At 38.2% G+C, this 23,089-nt stretch overlaps 1 protein-coding gene across 1 annotated transcript in view; it reads right to left on the bottom strand.

The window, feature by feature from the left end:
• Positions 1-784: 784 nt before the first annotated feature.
• The window catches only part of SI (sucrase-isomaltase), a 49,946-nt gene continuing 27,641 nt past the window's right edge, over positions 785-23,089 (bottom strand). The window contains exons 25-47 of the mRNA XM_074153923.1: positions 21,946-22,152; positions 20,964-21,118; positions 19,544-19,712; positions 18,562-18,658; positions 18,338-18,450; positions 18,128-18,253; positions 17,191-17,319; positions 16,984-17,091; positions 16,638-16,700; positions 16,247-16,381; positions 15,642-15,726; positions 14,574-14,712; positions 10,476-10,609; positions 9,977-10,011; positions 9,769-9,885; positions 8,234-8,382; positions 7,177-7,261; positions 7,025-7,081; positions 6,333-6,457; positions 5,961-6,049; positions 4,418-4,467; positions 2,114-2,284; positions 785-847 (exon numbers count right to left, since the gene is read on the bottom strand). Coding sequence (XP_074010024.1) covers positions 785-847; positions 2,114-2,284; positions 4,418-4,467; positions 5,961-6,049; positions 6,333-6,457; positions 7,025-7,081; positions 7,177-7,261; positions 8,234-8,382; positions 9,769-9,885; positions 9,977-10,011; positions 10,476-10,609; positions 14,574-14,712; positions 15,642-15,726; positions 16,247-16,381; positions 16,638-16,700; positions 16,984-17,091; positions 17,191-17,319; positions 18,128-18,253; positions 18,338-18,450; positions 18,562-18,658; positions 19,544-19,712; positions 20,964-21,118; positions 21,946-22,152 — 2,601 coding nt within the window. The remainder of the gene's footprint in view (positions 848-2,113; positions 2,285-4,417; positions 4,468-5,960; positions 6,050-6,332; positions 6,458-7,024; positions 7,082-7,176; positions 7,262-8,233; positions 8,383-9,768; positions 9,886-9,976; positions 10,012-10,475; positions 10,610-14,573; positions 14,713-15,641; positions 15,727-16,246; positions 16,382-16,637; positions 16,701-16,983; positions 17,092-17,190; positions 17,320-18,127; positions 18,254-18,337; positions 18,451-18,561; positions 18,659-19,543; positions 19,713-20,963; positions 21,119-21,945; positions 22,153-23,089) is intronic.

Below are 23,089 nucleotides of genomic sequence, written 5' to 3'. Positions count from 1 at the left end.
TTTAGGTCATATGCTGCACTCTTGGGATACAAAAAGTCTTTAACATGAATTACTATTATAGTAAACATACCACAACATTTCCTTCAGTGAAATAAGCACTTAGAGACCAACATTCATTAGTTAAACTTGAAAGTTCAGGTTTAATTTTACAACTTTAGATCAAAACACTGGGGAACACAAATGCCTGGCTGAAGTCATGCAAAAAAACCACCCCTTAAAATTACTTTTGCAAGTATCAGTATTTTATAGATCAACAACTTGAAACATCATTTCATGCTAAATCAGTAATCTGAAAACATTTACTTTTACTTTGTTTAGCCTTAAACACTTCTCTGTAGTAGTGACTTACATAGGGTATAATTAAAATTAAGGTGAAAGTTAAATATAGGCAGATTTATGGCCACAAATCCATGCAGGTAACACTAACTGTATCTCTTTTTTCTTTTTTTTTAACAAAATTTGTCATGCATTAAGTCAGCCAGAGATTCTACTCTGAGAAAACACAGAGTTTTCCTCTCAGTTTCGAAAGACGAAGTTACACTGAAGTGCCACTCTTTAAAATAGAGATTTTGCATCCCACAGAGACCCTGTAGTTCACCTTCGACAACACTGAAATGTGACTGCTTTATACACATAATACCTCGATATGAACTAACTAGCATGTCTTTAGAGTAAAAAGTATTCTAAGATGACAAAGAGGCACTTTTCCAGTTGAAAAATTGAAAGACAGTTCTAAAATAATGAGGAAATTCAGCAGTATGGCCAATGTTGATCTGCAGGCATTTTAGCTCCACTGCACAGTGTACTCTTTCCCTAATTCAAGTTGAAGCCCGGAAATTTTCAGGACCTGTGAAAAAAAACAAACAAAATGAACAATTATTAACTCTGCCCTGAAGATCCACTGCTTTTTTCTGTCTTCAATAGAGAATATTGTGGCTACTCATTTTAGGTTACAGGAATGTATTACTCTTCCTTTGCTTTTGTGTTTGTGTCACTATAAACATAGTTTAAGCAGCATAGGCTTGGGATGTCTGATGATGAGGCTGTGGTCCTTTCCCTTCATTCAGAGGCCCTTTTAGATCTGAGATTCCTTGTATTTTAAAAAAGAAAGGATTTTTTTTTTAAAAAAGGGAAACTTGGAAAATATTGTAATTCAGCTGTGCATATGAATTCTTGTGGTTTTTTTTTTTTTCCATCCAAAAGTCAAGAGCAGAATGAAATACATTTTTAACAATTACATTTTTAACTCCTATTTTTGGTTATGTACAGAACTTATATAGTTCTGGCTTTCCACTGAAAGACAGGAAGAACTAAGACTCGGTAGAATACTGAGTTTTGAAGGAAGGGTAGTAAGATCCCAGTAACAGAAGAGGTCAAGGAGTCTCCCTCTGCCCAAAAGCTGGCAAAACTCGATGCCTCGGCAGTTCTGTTCATGTTTGAAAGATGCTCCATAGGAGTAATGCCTTGAATGGCAATACAATTATATACATTTATTTAAGCTGCCTTTAGGAGGGCTGTCTGGGGAGGCAGGAGGGGAGGAACGTCCTGGACAGGCAGATGGAAACCCTGGTGCTCTGAAGGTGGAAGGTGCACCGATAACTTTAGATAAAGTGGGATTTGACTCGTACATGTAGGTGCCCTGTGCTGCAGTGCCTCCCGCCAAAATGGGACATGACAGAATAAGAAACGGTGGGAGGCAAACAGAGCTGAGAAATGAAAACGTTGTCGGACAAGACTGACAACAACGGGGTCATGGAGAGACTATGAAAATACTTGTAGTTGCTTTTCCTTTCTTCAAATCTCACAGGTTACCAGTCAGCTATTAGGAAGAGTGGAAACCAAGAACGGACCAAAATCCATCACTTTTCCAATGTCAGAAGTGGTTTGGGTTCCTTGACAGTAATTTCTGTGCTTAAAAACTCTGTCACACTTACTGCACACTATTTGCTTTATATTAAACAGTGCATTATCTAGTCATTACCTGATAGTAGCTTATGTATCTTGCTGAAATATATTTTAATATATGGTATTACAGCTGAGACCTGACTCTCCAGAGGTTTCAGAGCAGATATGCAGTTGTGAAGGTCGCATTACACTGCAAATGGCATCTCACCTTCTTGGTGCTATCGTAGTTCATAGTGTGAGGTGATTCAATTGGCCCGCTGTTCTGAGATACGGTCACCTTCTGAACGCTGGTGGGCACCCCCAGGACTTTAATTTCAGTAAACATTAAGTCATTCGGATCAGTGTAACCATGATGCAAAACCTTGATATCTAAAACACTCTGAAAGGAAAACGAAAAAAAAACATAATTGGAGATTGTCATAAGACTGGTACAAGCCCGCTTGAGCTTTTCACTTTCTTTCCTCACTTGCTTTTTAATTTTTTTTTTTAAATATGTGACTGCTGTTATTTATTTTCCAAATGTTGAAGACTTCAATTTTCTTCACCTTGTTAATCTGGCTAGATCCTGGGCTCTGCTGTGTTTTTAATTGGCACTCAGCTAGTGGATGTGAGGATCGAAGCAAGGAGATGCTCTTAACCCCTGACACGGGCAGCAAGTGCAGCATGGACAAACCCTCTGACACCGCCTTGTCTCCTGGCTTCCATGAGGCCTGATCCAGGCTCTGCTCTCCTGCTTTATGCCCTCCTAGAACAGCTCCTCCGCCCCCATCATCTCCCTCAGCTCTCACAGATTCCCTCTTTTTTCCAGTTGCTGTGATTTTAATTAGATTATGGGCACACTGTTTCTTTCAGGTGTGCCCAGGTCCAGTAGGTCTCCAGAGAGCAAATGGTGTGTTGAGCAGCCCAGAGACGGTGCCTGCTGGTTCACAGCCCGACTGTGATGCCATGCAATTGTGCTATGATATAATTCTGCGTATTTAGTGCTTAGAGGGTGTTACTTTTAGTGTATTTTTCACTGTTGGTTGATTCAACACCTCTTTAATTACACTTTTCCTTACCAACTTTCTGTAAGAGCAGGAAAAGGTGTATTTATTTTATAATCTCCTTGCAATTGCAAATGCTGAATATTAGCAAAACAAACTTCTTTTCCTTAGCAATTAACATTCAATTATTTGACAAAGACAGAATTAAATGAGAAGAAAGAACAGTGTGGATAAAATTAGAAGACATTCTGGCACCCTGGAAAGCTAATGAAATAACAGTGTATTTTCTATTACAATACAAAAAGCATTTCTTTTAAACCAAAAGTCCATATAATTACAGTCTCATTTAATTCCAGATACACAACTGGTTAAGATTGAAATCGAAACCTGACATCCTGGAAATGCCAGTACTTAAAATAAACACTCGTGTTCATTGATTTCGTTAGCCAGGAATGCATGCCGGGTTTTTTGTGCTGAGGAATAAAGAGAAAAAGGAATCCTGAGCTGAGGCAGTGACTCTGCACTGGCCGCTGTGCAGAGCTGTGGCTGGGACTAAGCTGCTTTCCCTGCTCTGCCATCAGCTGCCCCTCACAGGCATGGACATGGCAGCAAAACCCAACTTCTCCAACGGGATGCGAGAGATTTCTATGAAATACACTGGCTGGTGTCAACGCGCCCATCCTAGGACTGAGACTCAAGTTTATGGCTCAGCCACAAACATGTCTCTGGTTTGTCATTGATGGGAGCACGTGAGTAGGACTCATGAATGGGGCAGGTCCTGTTCTCCCTCTTTGACATTTTAGAGAGTGATTTCTTTTGTGGTTGCTGAAAGCTGTGAATTCCACTACTTCCTCCCAGAACTAAGATTGCACACAATAAATACATTCTACGATGAATATGGACAAATGCGCTACTAACAGGAATGCCCTCCTTCTAACCGGTGAACTTTTCTTTCTTTTTGGAGCAGCAACATAGCTTGATCCTTATTAGGAAGGAACAGCAAGGAGGACCCTGAACTTGCAAAATGGATCCTGAAGTATTTTATGTGCCCATTCTTGAGAAGAAACCCAGATCCTTTGCTGGGCAGAGGTATATCTCTGTAGCTGTCAGCCAGGGTCAAAGCCTCCTGTCTGCAACCTCCAGCTTCTTTCTCACCAGCAAGGGCTGGTTTTCCTGGCACAGCTGTTCTGACCCATCTACATGCTCCAGATGTTCTGCATTGATACGTCCTTTCATGTCATAGAAATCATTTATGAAATATAATTCTCAAAGTACAAATTTATCAGAAATTACAATGCCATAAATATACACCCTATTTAACAATACACTGAAACTGATATCTTCAGAATCATTCTTTAATTTGTTCTTAACATGATTTAATCATATTACTTGTAATCTATTAGATCGTGAGCGCAAATTAATGTTATGGTGGGATAACTAGACATTAGGAAGTCCCAAATTAAAATACTTATAGTTATAATAATAAGCACCTAAAGTGATTATTCAGTAACTATGATAGCATTACATACCTGATTAGCTGTAAATGATGTTAGCAGATACACACCATCTTCATATGCATCTGTTAAAAAGAAAGAATAAAAAAAAAAGCATTTGTTACTCCACTTAGTTAACACATTATCAAAATTTCAATTCAAGAATTCTCTCCATATATTATACACAAATATATGGTATGTCTATCTGTACATAAATAAAGAACAGCTCTTTATTTCCAGAAGACACATGCTTTTAGACATAGAATACTTTCTTATAAGACTGTCTGCTATTTAAATGAGGCCAAAATAAGAACATTTTAGAGGTAAGATACAAAAGAAGGCAAACAACCAGCATTAGGAAGAGCAAGGGTGTTAAGACCAGCAAGAGAAAAATGTTTCTCACTGGAGAAGGCATGGGAGTTGTTTCCCACACCCACCTCTGTTCACTGTCCAATTACACATGACCATGATAGACATTGATGCTGCTTTGAAATCACTGTTGTATATTTTATCAATCCTATAATTCAGCACTAAATGCACTCAAAAGTAGTTCTGATAATCACAAGCGTTGTAGGTTCTTGCCTTTCTGCACTGCCAAAAAGAGATCACAGGCATCCTGGTGAGATGCACCTTGTAATCTGTGCTGATTTCACTTATCATCAGACTTCCAGAAACACAGCCATCACTTCTGAATTCCAGTGCTAACAGGCAGTAGTGGGCTATGGGAAGCACCTCAAAATACAATAACACCATCCTGCAAACTTCCCTAGACATCATTATGCAAAATAACACCATTTTCTGCATTACTTGCAGTGATCTCAGGTGATGGCTTATTGCTATTACAAGGGTAATACACTCTGAGTGAAAAGGATAAGTGACTTAAGTATCTCTTATCTGAAGACAATTAAAATTTACTCATGTTGAGGAAATTAGTTAAAACTTTCCACATAATCTATGCTTTTGGTTCCCATAGGTTTGAGAACAAATCTTTGTTATCTGTGTTGCCTTAGGTCCAGGGCACAATTTCATTTAAACAACATATTAATCCCATAAATCATAGCTTTATGCTGTTTAAATCAGGAAAATAATGCTAATCTGAAGGTTTAAGTTCAGTTTTGTCTCTGAAGGCATGTTCAGATACGTCCTCCAGAAATGTGATTGCTTTGGCCAGAGTCCATCAGTTCCATCTGCTCCTATTGCTCCTCCTTGAACATCCCACCCTACACTGAGGATTTCTAAGGCAGAAGGAACCACCAGCACTTCTTTTCCAAAGTGATGGAAAAGTGATGCAGTTTCTTACAGCTCAGTTTCCACTTTGACAACTGTGTTAGTGTTATAAACTGGAGGCAGAAAAGCTCAAAACTCAGCTACTGAGCATTATTTGCTTTTCAAGGACTGCTGTAATTTGTTTCATCTCTCCCCAGTTCATATCCTTGGGTTTTTTCTTGTCTGTTTTCATTTGGGCTTTTAATATCTCCAAGAGTGGAGGCTCCACAGCCTCTCCGGGCAACCTCCTGCAGTGCTCAACCATCCTCAGAGCAAAAAAGGATTTTATGAAGGCGAGAAGCATCATACATACCAATGCGAACCCCATCGTCCCAATAAAGCTGTCCTTCTGCAAATAGAGCGTCACTCAAAGCTACAGTGAGTCCCATCGGGTTTTTCCGGCTATGGAAAACAGAATAATGTGTCCTCAATTTCCTCAGCTAATCACATTTCATATTTATCAAATGTTAGAAACTTTATAAGAAATACTGTTTGCCACTCAATTGATCTCCCGTACTCATCTTCCTAAGACCATACTATATTCTAAGGAGACTGTTAGGAGGTAACCAAAAAGGAGAACCAGCCATAAAGTTCCAGTGCTCTCATACATATAGCTTCTCTGAGGACTGGCGGTATTTATATGTAATTGTGCAAAACCAAATTTTAAATTTTCAGTTAATTTTACCTGTAAAAAGTTGTATTAGCAGGACTTTGCCAAGCAAGGATGTATCCACCTCGGATATGCAGGTTAATGTGGTCCAATGGAGCTGGTAAAAGTTTGAATTGTGCCCTAACGCCAATATCTTCATCCTATTTATGAAAAAAATGAAAATTGTCTGCTACTGAATTGCCCTCTTTTTACAGGGTTTTTTAGAATTAAATGATCCTTTTTTGCTAGACAGGTTAATTAAGAGTTGTTAATGCAAGAGTACCTACATAATATTTTTAAGAGAAACACTGTAATTCTGTATCTATAAGAGATTGGCTTGACCACAGCTGAACGAAAGGGGCCAGTCAGGTGAAATGCAAACTTGTGATGTCTGCTCTTCCTATTAGCAAAGCTTTTCTTATTTTCTTATTTCCAACATTCCTTGCAAAGACATTGTAAGACAAAGTTAATAGAAGAACTTCAAATTAATGGTATTATTTCACCTTTTAATTTACCCTAACTGTGTTAACCCTATATTGTTACACAGGATTCAAGGAGTTTTTTATCAGCTAAGATGATGTTATGTTGCTAAGAACTGATACCAAATGCAAGTATGTAAAAGGGAGAGAGAGGGTTCACACCTCACCACCCCTCTCAGCGCACCCTGCTGCTGTCTGACCAGCACTGTGAAGAAGACATATAACATATAATTTTTAAAAATTACTTACTGTGTAGTAATCGTACCAGCGGGCATTGGGTAAGTAAGCATTCACTGCAACAGCGTTCTGGAATTAAACATACATGTTTTAGGTATCCTAAATCAAAAAATGAATTTTAGCTAAAGTGACTTAAATATTTACATAAGTGCTTAAAAATATACCTGATGCATCACAGGGCTGATGAGCAGCGCAGGCCCCCAAAGGAACTGCTCATATATTTCCCAGGTTGTTCTGTCTTCCACAAACCTGCAAGTTAACAGAATAATGACTAGACGTTGGGTGGCATACTTTTCCAAAGTGTTCCTTTATGTTATTTTTGTCAGTAATTGAATCTACTATTCCTGGTAGCTACTATTTCCTTATCTTTATTCCAGAATTAATAATTCATAGATCAATTAATGCTTGCCAGGAATGCATAAAGATCCTAATGTGAAAATCATTAGAGGAATGCAAGCTATTACTTAGCTTTCTTTTTTTGCTATTTCTTTGCGTTTGCTTTGCAGTGTATTTAGATCACCAAACCCAGAAGATCCATTGTGCTTGGCTGGTATTAGCAATAGTAAGATTAGGTTGTGGACAGACTGGGAACCACTTTCTAATTTGTACCACTTTTTTCTTAGACAGTTGCTTTGAAAAAAGCAAGTCAATACATGCAAACAACTCAGTGTTCCTCAGCCAAGATATGCATGTAGATAGTAGACCACATCTTTTAATAGAAGGAGTTAAAGCTTTTGCAGGTACTGCCCCTCCTGACCAGGAACAAAGAAGGCTTTATGTGTCTAACAACATTAAAAAATATCAGCTTGGACACACATACAAAAAAAAAAAACATTTTCCCCTACAAAACTTGCATGATTTGTGGCAGAATTCACATATTTGGGGGTGGGGGGGGTGAGTGATTCTATGTATGCCCAGCATGAGATGAAACTTTTTCATTTCTTGCTCTTAAAGAGGTTAAGGGTGAGCTTTAAAATTTAAGTCTTACTCCTAGAGAAGCAAATATTCAATTATGTAAAGTGGAAAAATGAAATTGGAAAAATGAAAAATGGAAAAATAGTGCTGTTCAAGTAAGACTTGATATTGAAAGCTTGTCTTCTCATCTTGAGCTTTTTTTTTTTTAAATAAAAATTGCTATAACTAATAGAAAATTTTGTTGTTAGGAGGATCGTAAGTTTTAATGGAAATTCCTGATAAGGAGAGCAAAGGAGTCATACGTACTCATGGAGCATGGGGCGGACCACAGTGCTGCCATGGGCATGCGCATCATACATTAATGTGTAGAGATAAGGTAACAAGGTGTATCTTATATTCAACACATTCCTGGAAATGTCCTCAAATGTTGAGTTCCAGGAAACAGGATCTTGCCTCTGAAAGAGAAGAGACAGCTGTTAGTCATCCTGGATTGTTTTGGTCGAAAAAGCTAAAACAAAGAAACAAATAAAAGAAAAAAATTTGCTAATGTTCACAAGACACTTCATATTTAGCATGTCTTGTCTTTCATTTTATGTTTCTCTTCAGGCTTCATATAACCTATTAACACTAGTAACTACCAAACGCACATCAAAATCTACATAGCAAGACAAAGCCAAGGAAATTTCTCCTCCAAACTGGACCACCTTCATTAATTTATTCTTCAATTAAGGAGTGTCACTACAAACAGTAGGTATCACTGTCAGCCCTAAGGAGGGAACTAGACAAAGGGAAGGTGAGAAAAACCTGTGGGGGAGTACTGTAAAAAATGTCTAATGCAAAGTGCCCCGAAGGTGTGACACATCCCAATCCACATAATTTATTATCCCTCTTTTCTGCAGGGCAGCTCTCAGGACCTGCAAGAAGAGACCGAAGCACTAATGACTGATCTCAGGGAGCACTTCCCATCTTTATTAAATGTATTGAACAATACCTTGGCAAATTGGGTAAGACTGGAAGCAACAAGATAACCCTGCATCTGCATTTTTAAAGGCTTTAAAAGTCCTATCGAAAGGTGTGCCGCTGCAAGATAAAGCACACACTTTTTGAAAAGGAGACTTTAATCAATTAGATATATACCATATAAATAGCTCTACTCTGCTAGACCTGAAGCTTTCACTGGAGTAGAAGTGCTGTTTCTTTTTTTTTTTTTATTTTTCCAGTTATCGTGTTTTACAGCTTTCTACAATATAGTCCTTAGCCAGCACAGACCTACATTTAGGCCATTATTTTCCTTTACTCTTTAAAGAAATACAGTATCTGATGGTGGCAAATGTGCAAAGCACAGAAATTGCCGAGTCTTACTCCAGAATCTTATTACACTGTTCCATTTTCTCATTTGTTGTATAATTATGGACAATTAGGGCTGAGAGTACCAAGGTCAGTTTTGCTCCTTTCAGTACGCTTGCCGTGAAAGTGCTCTATTTTAGTCTTTCTGGTGTAGTGCGTTCAAATAAAAATGGCATACAGGGAAAAAATATGTAGGATTTTGATTCAGTCAAAGTGAACTTAGAATATGCTTCCTTCAAGCGGTCTGAATCCCAGAGCAGCTGCTCTCTGGGCATAAAACTTCCCAGGTGAGGGGGAGGCTCACTGCAGAGCTAGTATATAAATAAAGACAATTTTTATTTGATAAAGAGACAAACATGTTCTTTTCTTGTCCATTTCGTTTGGAATGTACTGGTTTTTTTGAGCCAGGCCAGCTTGTATGATGTTCTGGCTCATCTCTACACGTGTTTTGCAAAACCTCAGCTCCTAACAACCATTAAAAAATTGCGACTCACCCTTGTTCCTTTCTCATTGTGATTCCTCGAATATGGGTAAAATGCACCCAGCTGCATCCAGCGAAGACACAGCTCATACTCTGAGTCTTTGAAGAAGCCACAGATATCAGCTCCTGTCTGAAAGTTTAAAAACAATCCAATTAGAATACTATAAATTGTGGTACAGCATCAAGATAATGAAATGTAAGGTAATAACTCATTAACTTACATAAGATATTCCAAAGAGACTGAACTCCATCATACCTGAAAGGAAGAATAATTCAACATTACTAGCTGGGTTTTTTCCCCCTTTGGTATGCTAATAGTTACATAGATAATACATATTGTAATGCTGAATGAGAATTGACGCGCGGAAACAAACCCTAAAAAAAAAAAACCAAAAAAACCCCACCAAACACAAACCCCACATTTTTTCTAATGTGTCATGTTTTTCTCCTACAGAAAGAGGTGGGAGCTTGTTGGTCAGGAGCAAAGAAAGAAATGAGTAGCAGGACACAGGGCATGAAGGTGGCAAGTCCCAAAGAAATAAAAGAGCTCCCAGCACCCGGTGTAAAACTGAAGTGAAAAAAAAAAAAAAAAGCATTTTAGTTGTGGAACTAAAGGGCTTATTTCAGATAAAACCACATGAATACTAAAAGCAATTAGGTAAAGAAAAAGAAATAACTGCACACAGTAAATTGAATACAGATCCTTTTCCTTCTACATACCAATAACAGATTTAGTGAGCTGATCCCAAGCTGCAGTGTTATCACCAAGCCAGTGTCCTGCCCATTTTCCGCTACTGGGGTATGTGGAACGGGTGATAACAATCCCACGCTCCCTGGTGGCATTCTGCAAAGCACTGACATTGAAAATAGACACAAAAAACCCAAATTACTCGAGAAATACTGCACGAGAACTTATTACATAAGATTCTCTTTGAAAATAAACATAAGTGCTTATATTTTCATAGTGAAGGGCAGCCTTGCTGTATACATAACTATGCATACATCCAATCCAGATGTGCTTTTTATGGGAATTCAGTCTGATCCACACATACACAGGAAGTTAGCAGTGTCAGTCAACCTGTCGCTGGAAAGAGAAGTGGCAAAACAAGGAGGTGCTAAAATACAGATTTCCAGCTCAAACTAATTGCTGTGTGGGAAAATACAAATGTAGCCCAACTTGCACATTTTCTAAGGATTTCACAATGCGGTCCAGGGCACATCATTCCTTTCATAAAGTACATGGAAACTTGCAGTAACAGTTGAAAATAATTTAACAGAACTCATATCAAAAAGATCATAAGGGAGAAAATAGAGGTGACAGGATTGTTGGGCTCTAGTTGCCAAAAAGATATTGGAACAAAAGTCATGGATCTGTAGTGACTTCAGAAACAGCAAACTAACGTGGTATTAATATAAAATGACCAATGGATTTGTCTACAAGCAAAGATAGTAAATCAGTGTTTTTTTCAGCTCAGGGGAGGTAACAGGCCTCACAGATAAGGAGTCACTACCAATGTGTGTGACCGTGTGACCACCTTGGCATCAGCTGACCCCTTGGTCTGATCACATTTAGCTTCCTCATAAGCAGAAGAGATTTTTGACCAGAGGTTAGTAATTTTTGAGGGTGTTGGTACTTCTCTTTCCCAAATTAGGGAAAAAAACCTCCAGGGTGGGAAACATACAGGCACTTGGGTTTAGGGGATAGAAGCCAGCATCAGGCAAGGACTGTCATGGACTTTTCAAGATGCGCTGGCACTAAAACCCAATAGCCTTACTCAGGACCATTGCTGTTGGGAAGGGAGACTGTGACTTGCCAATGATTCAGAAGAGCTCCTGAGGCCCTCAAGGTTCGAGCATGAATGATTTCGATGGAGAACCGAGTCACCAATTAGTCGCATTCCCTCAAATAATTTTAAAAAGCCAATAATTTTCTTAAATAAAGCTTTTTCCATTGTGACAAAAGTATCTGCAAAGGTAACCAAGTAAGCTTTAGGGGAAAAAATAAATAATCAGCTGAGTACAGGGGAATTTGTACTTTCTCGTTGCTCATCTAAGGGTACGAGCACCTTTCCCTGCAGCATTTGCTGTTGGTCTGTGCTATGTGACTGGGATGGATGCTTTACTGCTCCACTTTCCTAGAACAAGTCCTTTGCAGGAACATTCCTTTGCAGAATGTATGATTCACATATTGTGAATCATTACAACAAAATACCAAATCACAATACTAGTTAGAAAGCTACACTGATTAACTCACAGTGCTCTCCACTGCCAGCCCCACAGTAATTGCCTAAACAGTTGCTTCAGCAAGGCACTACTTACTTATTTTTCTACAGGATTTGCAGCTTTTGTGACACTATAATTACAGCAAAAATACACAAGTCACTTAAATTACCGTAGCAATTAAACTAGACTAATGTGCTGTAATTATTTCTTCCAAGCAAACAGTAAGTTTCCTAGTATCTTTTATTTCTTTGTAACGTGCTGTCAAACATTTTCAGCCTCTGCCTGGTTTACCCCACTTCAACGATGCTTTGGAAACTACAGCTAAAATGTCAAATGTAAAGGAATTGTATGTCGCGTGTAGAACTGCTCAAGGATGAGCACGGCCCGAGTGTTTTGCTGACTTGAGGTGCCAGCTCTGCTTCAGGACTGAGTCACAGCTGTATCCATGAAAAGTGATTACTCACATCACAGAGCCTGAATTTACCTCCCAACGGTTACTACACTCCCTAGTGAGGGTTCTGGCTTTCGCGTCTATGCAAAAGGCTCATTAGGAAAGAATAGCGTTAAGCCAATATCCAGAACCTTCCTCTGTCTAATGTATGGAGAACTGAAATTACATCATTACGTAAAAAATTGCAGTTCAGTTTTAAGTTATGGGCTTTTGTGAGTTTTGTGTTCAAAACTCACAAATCTCCTTGGATGGTTTAGGATTAGAAAAAATAATTATTACAATATGCCTTCAATTGCACAATTACTCCATCAATGAGTGCCGAATATTAAATTGGAAGCTGATATATATATAGATATATACATATATTTTTAAACTCACATTTTTCTATAAATTTCACGTGTAAGAATATACGTATAAACTGTGCAATTTATCATAGATGTCTCTGTTACGGTACCTCTCAAAACAGAAGGAAATATTTCACTACATCTCAGTTCATACCTAATACACAGAAAGGACAGCAATATCCCTTTTACAGCTCAATTATTGTCTGCTTACACTGCCCAAATCACATGTGATTTGGCTGACACGAGAGGTATCAGACGTTCCTTCCTGTCCTGTCAGCAATTTTGCTCCTGCCTTGACTGGCAGAGCTGCGATGGCACGTTGCCAAATATAACATCCACTCAGTCACAAATTCAAGCAGCCCTGACATTTTCTTTCTTTATGGTAATATCAAAGTTACCAAGGGCTTTAAGGTCATTATGGCTTATAAGGAAACACGGTTTCCTTGCTTACTCGTTGAATTGGAAATGAAAGAGCACAGATATATTATCATTAGATCAGACGTTATCTAAAGCAGGCTGGGGTACTATTCAGAAAGGAACAGATAACAACGTCTGCCAGGGAACTGAGAAAATAAACTCTTAAATGTAAAGCCTTATGCACACCCTTTGCATTTAAAAGCCACTGTTTTCTCTTTTTCACTACTACTAAATTTTTTTTCAATAGAGGACATAGGGGAGCCCTTCTTAAATTAACATTGTTACAAAACTATATTCATTTTTCCTCAGTAGATATAGAGCATAAGGTGAAAACAAGATCAATCCTAGGAGTAACCCAGGCTATCCCAGCAAAACCTAGAAACAAAAAGTATTTTATTTTTTAATTACAGTAATTATGTGAGACTATCATTGAGTAATTACTGTTCCCAACAGCTGCTTAAAATGTTCAGACCTGTTCTCCATTCTGCCTTGGGAATGAATACCTGAGTGGCATCTTTTGACTGACTTCTGTCATCTACGATGCAGAGCATTGCCCTGGGACAGCCCTGGTGCCTGTCTTGTAATAGAAATATCTGCTGCAAAGGCAACATGTTGTGTTTGAACGTGTTGGGAGAAGGAAACGCTCAATGGTGAGTAACCACATCAAAATTCAACTCTATGAGAAACAGCGTCATGGCACCATAAAACAGGTCAGCAATTTTGCTCACACAGCATAACGTTTATATGGATGAAGCCCAGAACTGGTATTCCAGGCATTGCTCCCCAGCCAGGTGAACAGTACGTTTCTTTAGTATCAGACTTGGGTAAACTGTCTTGAAAACGGACTTTGAAAATTGTGTCTGCTCAGGGTCAGGGATTTTAAAGCTGCTAAACTGAAAATAAAGACTTTGCCTACTTGTGCTGAGACAGTCAGTGATGCAGCTGCAGACATGCTCAAGCAGGTGTGAGTTTTTATCTTCTAGCCAGATCCAATCTCAGAAGGTATTTATTGCAGTGGAACCATGGAAGCACAGCTTCAGCTCAGGCCTCCACAGACCCACCTCACCTTCTCCTGCACATCCTTTCCAGCAGCTCAGGTTCACACCGCCCTGCGTGCACCAGGAGCGAGGTCACTGTGGTCACTGAGCAGTGACGGGATGAAGTAATACCAACTGCAAGAGCTCTGGCACTGTTGGTCAAACTTCTGACCACCAAATTCCACTTCTGGCCAAAGTGAAAAATCAATGATAGTAAGATAAAGAAAAAGATTTCTCAGGCATGTTAAATAAACTAGTGAAAGTTTTGGCCATAACAAAGTAGAAACAGAATATTCATCTGCAACATATTTTGGAAACATAAACAAAGAATGCAAATGTCACTTACTCTAGGGTAGGTTTTGTTTGTGACCATCCATAAAGACTGTGGACATCATAGTGTCTAACTGGGGTACCATCTGCAAGGTATTGTTGACCTTCCATGCACGGTGTTTTGAAAGCTAATCCTTCTGACCGGTATCCCAAATCTAACAGGAAGGGAAGAAAATATTAATTTTTAATAACGAACAATGCAATAATCTTAGTTACTTTTTCTTAATTTTCATAATCTCTTTGGCATTCACTCTTTTTTAGACATATTTACTATGATTTTCTTATTTATAATTATAAAAATTTCATTTCCAAAATGGAATATTTGGAATGAATGGAAATGAAATATTGTTCCTGTCCAGGCATCTCTGTGTGTGTGTGTGTTACTAGCTCTGTTACAGACGCTCTTGCTGAAGAGGCTCAAAAAGTAAATAGATTTTATGCAAATTCAGAAGATATTGCAAATCATTATAAACATTGTCATAACATCCATATAAACAGAAAAATGGCTGTGGCAGAAGGTGCGGTCTGAGTTTGCATATTAACTTTCTGAAAATTCCTGAGAAACTATTCTTAATAACTGAAGACAACTCTAAGCAACATGTGAATGCTAATAAAACATTAATAAATAGTTGCTAATTAATACTACTTTACAGCAGTACTTAAGTAAAGCCAAGCTAAGAAAGCTATTTCAAGTATTTGACTGTACAGCAATATGGTAATGAGAGGAGACACAAGAATATTTTCTAAATTTTAAATTAATTACATTACTCAGCTGAGAAAACTGCAAAACAGTTCTCCCCCATGCATAAAGCAAAGCACCTAGATGTAAAATAGGTATCAAAATCCACATGCAGACAAGTAGCTCAAAATAACTTTATTTTTAAAAAGTGCCATGCCGTTACTGCTCGCACTGAAACAGATGGAGTTGAAATGCACCCATAATCTCAGGAATAAAGGGCCACTTTCAGTTAGGAGTTGTGGTTTTATAAACATAACTTTAGGCATTTACGCCACATATACCATATAAGAAATTACGTAGTAACCAGAATGACTTAGAACTGTTTTAAAGAGTGATCAGACTTACAAGGTATGTATGGTGGCATATTTAGGAGGTCATTTCTACACCCACCAATGGCGCCATTCATAAAAGCTGCCGGTTCATTCATGTCCTAAAAAGATAATAGAGCAAAAACCTGATGGCATTTGCTACACATTTATAAAACACACTTAATTCTTAATGACAAACAAGCAGCATTGTAGAAATCCTCAGGAGCCCTTGCAGGTACAGTCTCAGGCTGCCATTTTATGTGTTCTTGACCCGTTCATGTGTGACACAGTGCCAACAGGGGGACAGGGAGCCCCAAAATGCTTCAAGGGAAGAACAGCAAGTCTGGACTCTGTTTCCCCAAGCAAACAGTGTCGCAGTGGAGGAAGAAGGTCATGCTACACCAAGGCAGTGCAGGTGTACAACCTAGAGCCAAAGTGGTGCCTTTGGCTGGGGGCTCAGGTTCTGCCTGGTGCTCTGCTTGCACCTCCTGCCGGGTTTTTTATTTTACTTAATGGCAATTTAACACCGGATACCCTCTGAGCTGCAACAGCAGTACATACACTGTGAAATGTGGTGCACTCCGCTAGTGTCTGGCCAAGGAAAAAAATTAATTCAGAAATCAAATGCATTGCTGCACTTACAATCCACAGGCCATCAAACTTGATGCTTCTCAAGGAGTTGGTGGGATTGTTGTAGAACTCCAGGATTTCTCTCTTCCACCACTCCACTGTGGAATTGCGGAAGAAGTCTGGGAAAGCAGCATGTGCCCCATAGAGCTGTAAAAATAGTAGGAAATCAAAACAGATACAGGATTGAAAGCAACCTCTTGTTAAAATGTTGGAATTTGTTTAAAAAAATTAAAAAAAAAAAATTACTTGTTCCCTAACTTTTTTATCTCTATTAGAAAGGCTAGCCAGTTTCTGCACCTTATCCCCCCCACTAGAATTATCAACTAGTTTGCTGCTATTTTCCTTAATTAATGTGCTGCTCTGTCTATATTTGAGTCCATAACCAAAGCGTATCAGCATTTACCTGTATTTGGGTTTGCTCAGGCAGTGACTCATTGACTTGTACATTGGGAAGAAATGGCCAGACCTAATAGGACAAAGGAAATTTTAAAATAATCAAACCACATTGAATATAAACTGAGCATCAGCAACAGACAGATATAACCATTCTTCCCCGATACCTATGTGAAAGACAATAGAAACTAAAGACAATTCAGTTTATAGCATTTATTCAATGTGTCATTTACAGCCAGGCATGAATATACCATTAGCAGAGTTTCCCCCTATGGCTAGCACTGAAGTCTAGGCTGACATGTTGTTCGCTTGGATACACAGTGCCTCTGCTGTCATCAGCTTTTTAAGAACAGTACCTTGGAATAGATGATGTCATTGGTATTGGGCCATTTTATGAAGACGTCGTCCTGCACACCTCTTGAGAAGGTAGGATAATTGGTTTCATTTCCAGAGATGGATGGATCCTACAATAAACACATTTACCCAAGTTTAGAAATGCTGTTGTATATATGCTGCATACTGCAATGATATATTGGAATTTAAAAGCAGCATTCAAAACTGACCAGGATAATGATAAATCTCATTCCTTCTCCTTTTATTCTGTTAACTAGAGCAGGTAACCCAGCAAAGCGTGTGCCAATGGTGAAGTCCAGTTGCCTTTCCATGTGGTCAATATCTACATATTGGACATCCTGCAGTTCACAAAAACAATTAATGTAAAACAAATTTTTCCTTTTTTCCCAAATACATATTTATTGAAAATCTGCTAAAATAAGTAAACTACTGAACTTTTGAACTGTAAAATTGGAAGTAGTTGTAAATTTAAGGTAAAGCTATTAAATGGATATTACATAACCTGTTAACAAGTCCAATACAAAATAAACCTTTCAATACTGCATCTAGTCTGAGGGTGGAAATTAGTACATGATAGACAAGAAAGTCCTGGATTTATACATATGTGAATGTACACAGAAACTGCCCATCTGTTACCATATCTATAAGGAAACAGTGGAAACAGTGGTTCTGCATTGAAACGGTAATGTTAATTACATTTAAAATGAAGTCACATTAGTTTTACAGTATAATTTTTTTAGATCTATGTGCTACTCAACTTTCCCAACAACCTGTGCCAACTCACAGCTGACTTTACACAGGGCAATATACCACTGAAAAGATGCTGCTTCATTTTCTTTCCTGCTCTTTTTCTTGTTGATCACCTCTCCTTCAAGCCATCACGACGAGAGCACATGACTGACTAAGGCATCTCGGTGCTCATTTGGTATGAATGATAAGGAAAATAAAGCACCCTAAAGCCTGCGTTTAACATGGCCCAGAGTGTGCAGAGATATTCAGCTCTGGCATAAAACATAGTCTGCTCTACTCTACCATGGTGGTGGGTTTTTTTGGTTTGTTTTTGATTTTGTGTTTAAATGGTCTTAGTTAATACACTGAAGTCAGAAGTTCAGGCTTGAGCTCAAATGCTAACTGCTACCAGCGTACATAGGGAATCCCAGCTGCCTTCATGTCCTCCACCAGCTGGGCAACTTCTGAGTCATTCCTGTATCCATAGCGGCACAACTGGAATCCCAAAGACCAGTAGGGTGGCATGACTGGTCGTCCAATCAGCTAAAAATAAGAATGGATATTTGTGATGAGTAGGTGAAACCAAACAAAGCCCAATATTAGTTAGTAACAGAGTAAGAATCCTACTGCAGTGTACTCCTGAACAACAAGCTCTGGCGTTGGACCCAAAACCATGTAGAAGTCAAGAATTCCTCCAGTGGTGCGGTATGTCAAGGCAGGGGTTGGCTGGAACGTCACATCTGGAAGTGGAAGAAGTAAAATGAGAAAAAGATGCCTCGATTAGCCACCATTGCAAAACACTGACCATAAAAACAAAACACATTTAGAAAGTAAAGTGAAGATTTTCTTACCCATTGCATTGCTGTTAAGCAAGAGAACTCCATGGGCATTGCCATCTTCTTCCAGAGCCATGTAAAATGGCTGGTAACCATAGGAATTCAGCTTGTACTGCAAAGTAAAATACATTTTACTGGGGCAACATCATAAGCATTCACTTACTTACATTTATTAATAAATTTAATAAAAGATCAGACATAAAACTGTCAAACATACAGCAAATAAACTCCAAAAATATATACTTACACCCTACATCAATACAAAATGTATCTACAGAAGATCACTCTCAACTTCACAGTTTGAGTTTGTCTTGTTCAGACTGACCAAACAGGGAGGAAAGCAAAAGTATTACTGCCTTTAAAACGTGTTAATGAGAAAGTGGTTCCTCAGAACAAAACTTTCCCTTCTTTTCAAAAAGGTGTCTATATGATCAGGAGATGCTGGTGACATTCTGTTATGTTTCATTTACTCCGAAATATATTGAAACCTGAACTGGAAATTAGAGCTATAATTAACCACCACTGTTTCGTTGGTCATGCCCTGCAAATTGCAAACTTTGTGCTTTCTCATAGGAAATTACACAAGCACACACATAGACATAAGATTTCTGGTTTACCTCTGTAAGTACAAATTTAACCCCACAGTAGTAGGGGTGGTCCTGACTCTTATCTGGCTTTCATCATAATTAGCTGAGAAGAATTAAAAAAAAATGGAGGAACGTGCTGTTGTTTCTAAGCCGTTTGTTGTCTTCTGATATCTGACTCAAGACCTGAGCTCCAAACATTGGTCTTGCTTGTTGCAAAGAACAGGTTTAGAGAAGATCATTGCCATTGAGACACTCATCCAAATTATAAGCCACGATAAATATATAATATATATGACCAAAGCCAATAGGTGTGTCCAGTACCAGCAAACATCCACTGGACTTTAAAGTCTTGCTGAACACCTTTGCACATTTGGCTCATTGGTCCAAAAGCCACATTTGCTTCTACTTACAGTAGGGGCCTGGTCCCTTGTGAACATTCCCCAGGTGTGCCAGCTCATGTTACGTCGAAACATGGTGTGCTCAGTTTCTCCAAATCCATATATATACTGGGATGCTAAGCGGGTAGAAATCTGAATGAACATGTCGCTGAACGTGAAGGTGGGTAGTTGCGAATCCCAGCTAAAATGGAAAGAGGAAAACAAAAACAAGAATATAGCGTCTTCAGTGTTGTGTTTGGCTGGCAGACACTTTTTTTAGGCTACTCTTTTTCTCTGAAAATCTCAACCTTCAGTAAAGTTGGAATAAAACTGTTACAGTTATTCAGAAAACTTAAGACGTGAAATGGGGATGTCTAAGAATTTGATGCACAGTCTAGAGACACAAATTCCTCTGTCCCCATAGAGTCCTCAGAGAGGGATATATTATGCACAGGCATCATATACGGCAAGTTGCATCATATTTTGGCAATTTAGTGAGAAAATGGGTTTCAAGAGAGAGTGATCATATTTTCCTCCCAGACTGATCCTTGGTGCCACATGGAATATAGTAAATAAGGTGCTTTTTACAGTTCACTGGACTTTTTGTGCAGATTACACTGAAACTGAATTCATAGGTCTCATTTGTTGTAAATCAGCATCTTTACAGTTGGAAATCAAACTGCAACCCGATGGTGCTCTGCCAAAGAATTACATCATTACAGGAGGCCGAATTGCAGTTTGAATGATTACTCTGGTTGTCAAAAAGCAACTCAGCTTGCAATTAAGTTTTGAGTACTTTAAAAAATGACAAAATAGTGGTTTTTTAATAAAAAAACATAACACACACAAGTGCTAAGATAATTTTTCTCTGTTTTCTAGCTCTGACTTAACCTTAATCAAGGAAAAAAATGAAGCTCCTGTGAGACTTATTAGCGGTTATGTTACCAAAATCCATTTGCAAGCTAGTTGATACACTAATTTCTTCCATATTTTTTCCTAGGCATTCCCCAAAATTAAACCAAATGATCAGTCCTTAATGATCAACACTGTGGTTACCTAAGGAAAATTTTAGGAAGTGTAGAAAATTTTTATGCATCCCAGAGACTTGAGAATTACATAAGAAACAGCTTTTGGAGATGTCTATGTTCTGGACTTCAACATGTTGTAGAAGGACTTTTAGCAAGTGTCAGACTACGAAGTGACAGGGGAAAAACATTAGATAATGACAAGAAAAAATAAGATATTGGCCAGAGCACCTCCTCCATCCTCCCCCTGGTCAGTGCTCTCATACAATGCAATGGCGAAGCAGCACCTGGCATTTGGCAGACAGAGCCATTTCATGGGAAGGATACAAAAGTCTTGAGGTATTTAAAAAGCAGTACACAAGAAAATGGTTTGGCTTGAGAAGTGCTAACAAAACCAAGTGAAATAAAATAAAATTATGATAGCTTACATGACTGTTCCTGTGCTTTTGCGCCGCACCTGTATACCAAATGGTTTTTTCTGAATGGATACTTCATAGAGTCTTTCCTTGTCTGTGTTCGTTGGGGAGCTCGGGAGATTTAGTGGTACTGGAACCTCGTATCGTGCATTTTGATAATCATAAATCTATGAAGTAAAAATCAATTCATCTCAATGAATGAGTTGTTTGAAATCTTACCGACAGTGATAGAAATCTGAACTAAAATGAATACAGAAAATTGTTGAAATCACTTGCTGAGTGTTTTCTTTCAAGATGTACTCTTTAACCAATTCTGTATTTGACTTGCAGGAAAAAAAAACACCCCAAAACCTTAAGGATTTATTTCGGATCAGGAATGATGAATTTAAAGTATATATCTATACTTAAAATATAGGTGTGTATATATATAAGCATGGTAAATACCTTTCTGATTAATATTTTAGCCAACTTTAAGATATTTTTTTTAAAGTTTTCTGTATTCTGAAAACTGACAGAAGTTAGTTTTTGATGCTTGACCATTTTAAAGCATCACACATTTCAATATTATTAAATGAACGGTAATAAATCAGTCTAAACAATAATGTATTACAAATTTTAGAATAGAAGTAGAACAACACAAAAAAAGCCTGTGCAGTCATGATAACACTTATAGACAAATTTACCTGTATACTAATAAAACATCTTTAGTTCCAGAGTTTCTGGTTGACATTATACATATACATCGACATTATACCTTTGATTCGTATAATTTCATTGTAAAATCAAGCACAGAATTACAGGACAAAAAAAAAAAAAAAGATGTGAGCTAAGAGCAATTACTATTAACTGATTAGAAGGAGAAACATATTTAGGCAAGGGTGCTACTGTCTGTGTAATATAAAATTGACTATAAAAGTCCTTATAATTTCTGTAAATAAGACTATTGTTAACAATGGGACATTACATACTAATAGAAACTCTGAAATGACATTACCTTAAATTGCAGCATGTTGTTGAGATGATATTTCACCTCCAAGCATAGTGTACTAATTGGTGTAGTGAAATTCTCATTAGCTCTGGTCCGGGCACTGTCTAAGGTGAGGTTGGCTGTCAAACCTGACGAGGTGTATTCTACTTTGTCTACAGAGTAAGCGTTGTCAGAGCCATAATAGCAAGGTGGAATATCCTCGTTTGATGTTACCTGCTGCAAATAGAAATTAATTCCAGGTTAGGGAGCTACGCTGGCCTGCTGTATTTTTTGTTGGTTACTTGCATGAAATCCAAAACTCCCATGTTTATTAGATGGCTGTAAAATGTAGATTTTTAGGAAAAGCTTAACGCAACTAGTAAACAATAAAGAAGTAATACAGAGCCTACTGATCTCTATGCTAAACCAGATATAATCAAACAATCCAGCGAAGGCTGTTCAAATAGTTTAGTCAGGAAACTGAATTCTCACAAAATGAAGGTGGATTTAATTCTCCTGTATCTGTGATTTTCAGCTCAATCCCACAACATGGCTTAATTTTGGCCTGTTAAAATTCCTAAACGTTCCTCCCTTTTAATTCCATTGATCTCCAGTTTCTGGCTCATACAAGGGGATGTGCCCAAAACTCATTAGATATTCAGGCAACATCAGATGAGACCTTTCCATTGGCTTTATTCACACAAATTATCCTTAAAATATCCACTGAGAATTACATCCTAATTATCTAAGATCTCCTGACAGCAAGATCAAAATTACTTTCAGTTTCCTGCTACAGTTGAACATAAACACTCCAACTAGGTATTCTGAGGGTAGACGAGCTGATGTAGGTTAATGCATTAGCCTTCCACCTCTGGATACTTACCATCAATCCTGCCTAGTTGTTCAAATGAAACTATGCTTGCTCTGCACATCTTAATTGCTAATAAATATTTATTCATCTGTCGTCACCAAATTCAAAGTGCCTTTCAGTTTGAGCAAGTGTTCAAAACATCTCCAGTCCATAACAGGACCAGAGTTTGATTTCACATGAAAAGCCATTTCCAAATATCCCAAATTACAGAAAGTATTCCTAATAGTGCAACAAAATCAGGACAGTCCATCAGCCACTTCAGCTGTTGCTGGTTGAAGAGTAGCTAACAGAGAATTTTGG

Source organism: Numenius arquata, chromosome 9, assembly GCF_964106895.1.
Source record: "Numenius arquata chromosome 9, bNumArq3.hap1.1, whole genome shotgun sequence".
NCBI classification, from domain to species: domain Eukaryota; kingdom Metazoa; phylum Chordata; class Aves; order Charadriiformes; family Scolopacidae; genus Numenius; species Numenius arquata.
Note: the sequence above shows the minus strand (reverse complement) of the source record. Positions and strands in the feature narration are given on the sequence as shown.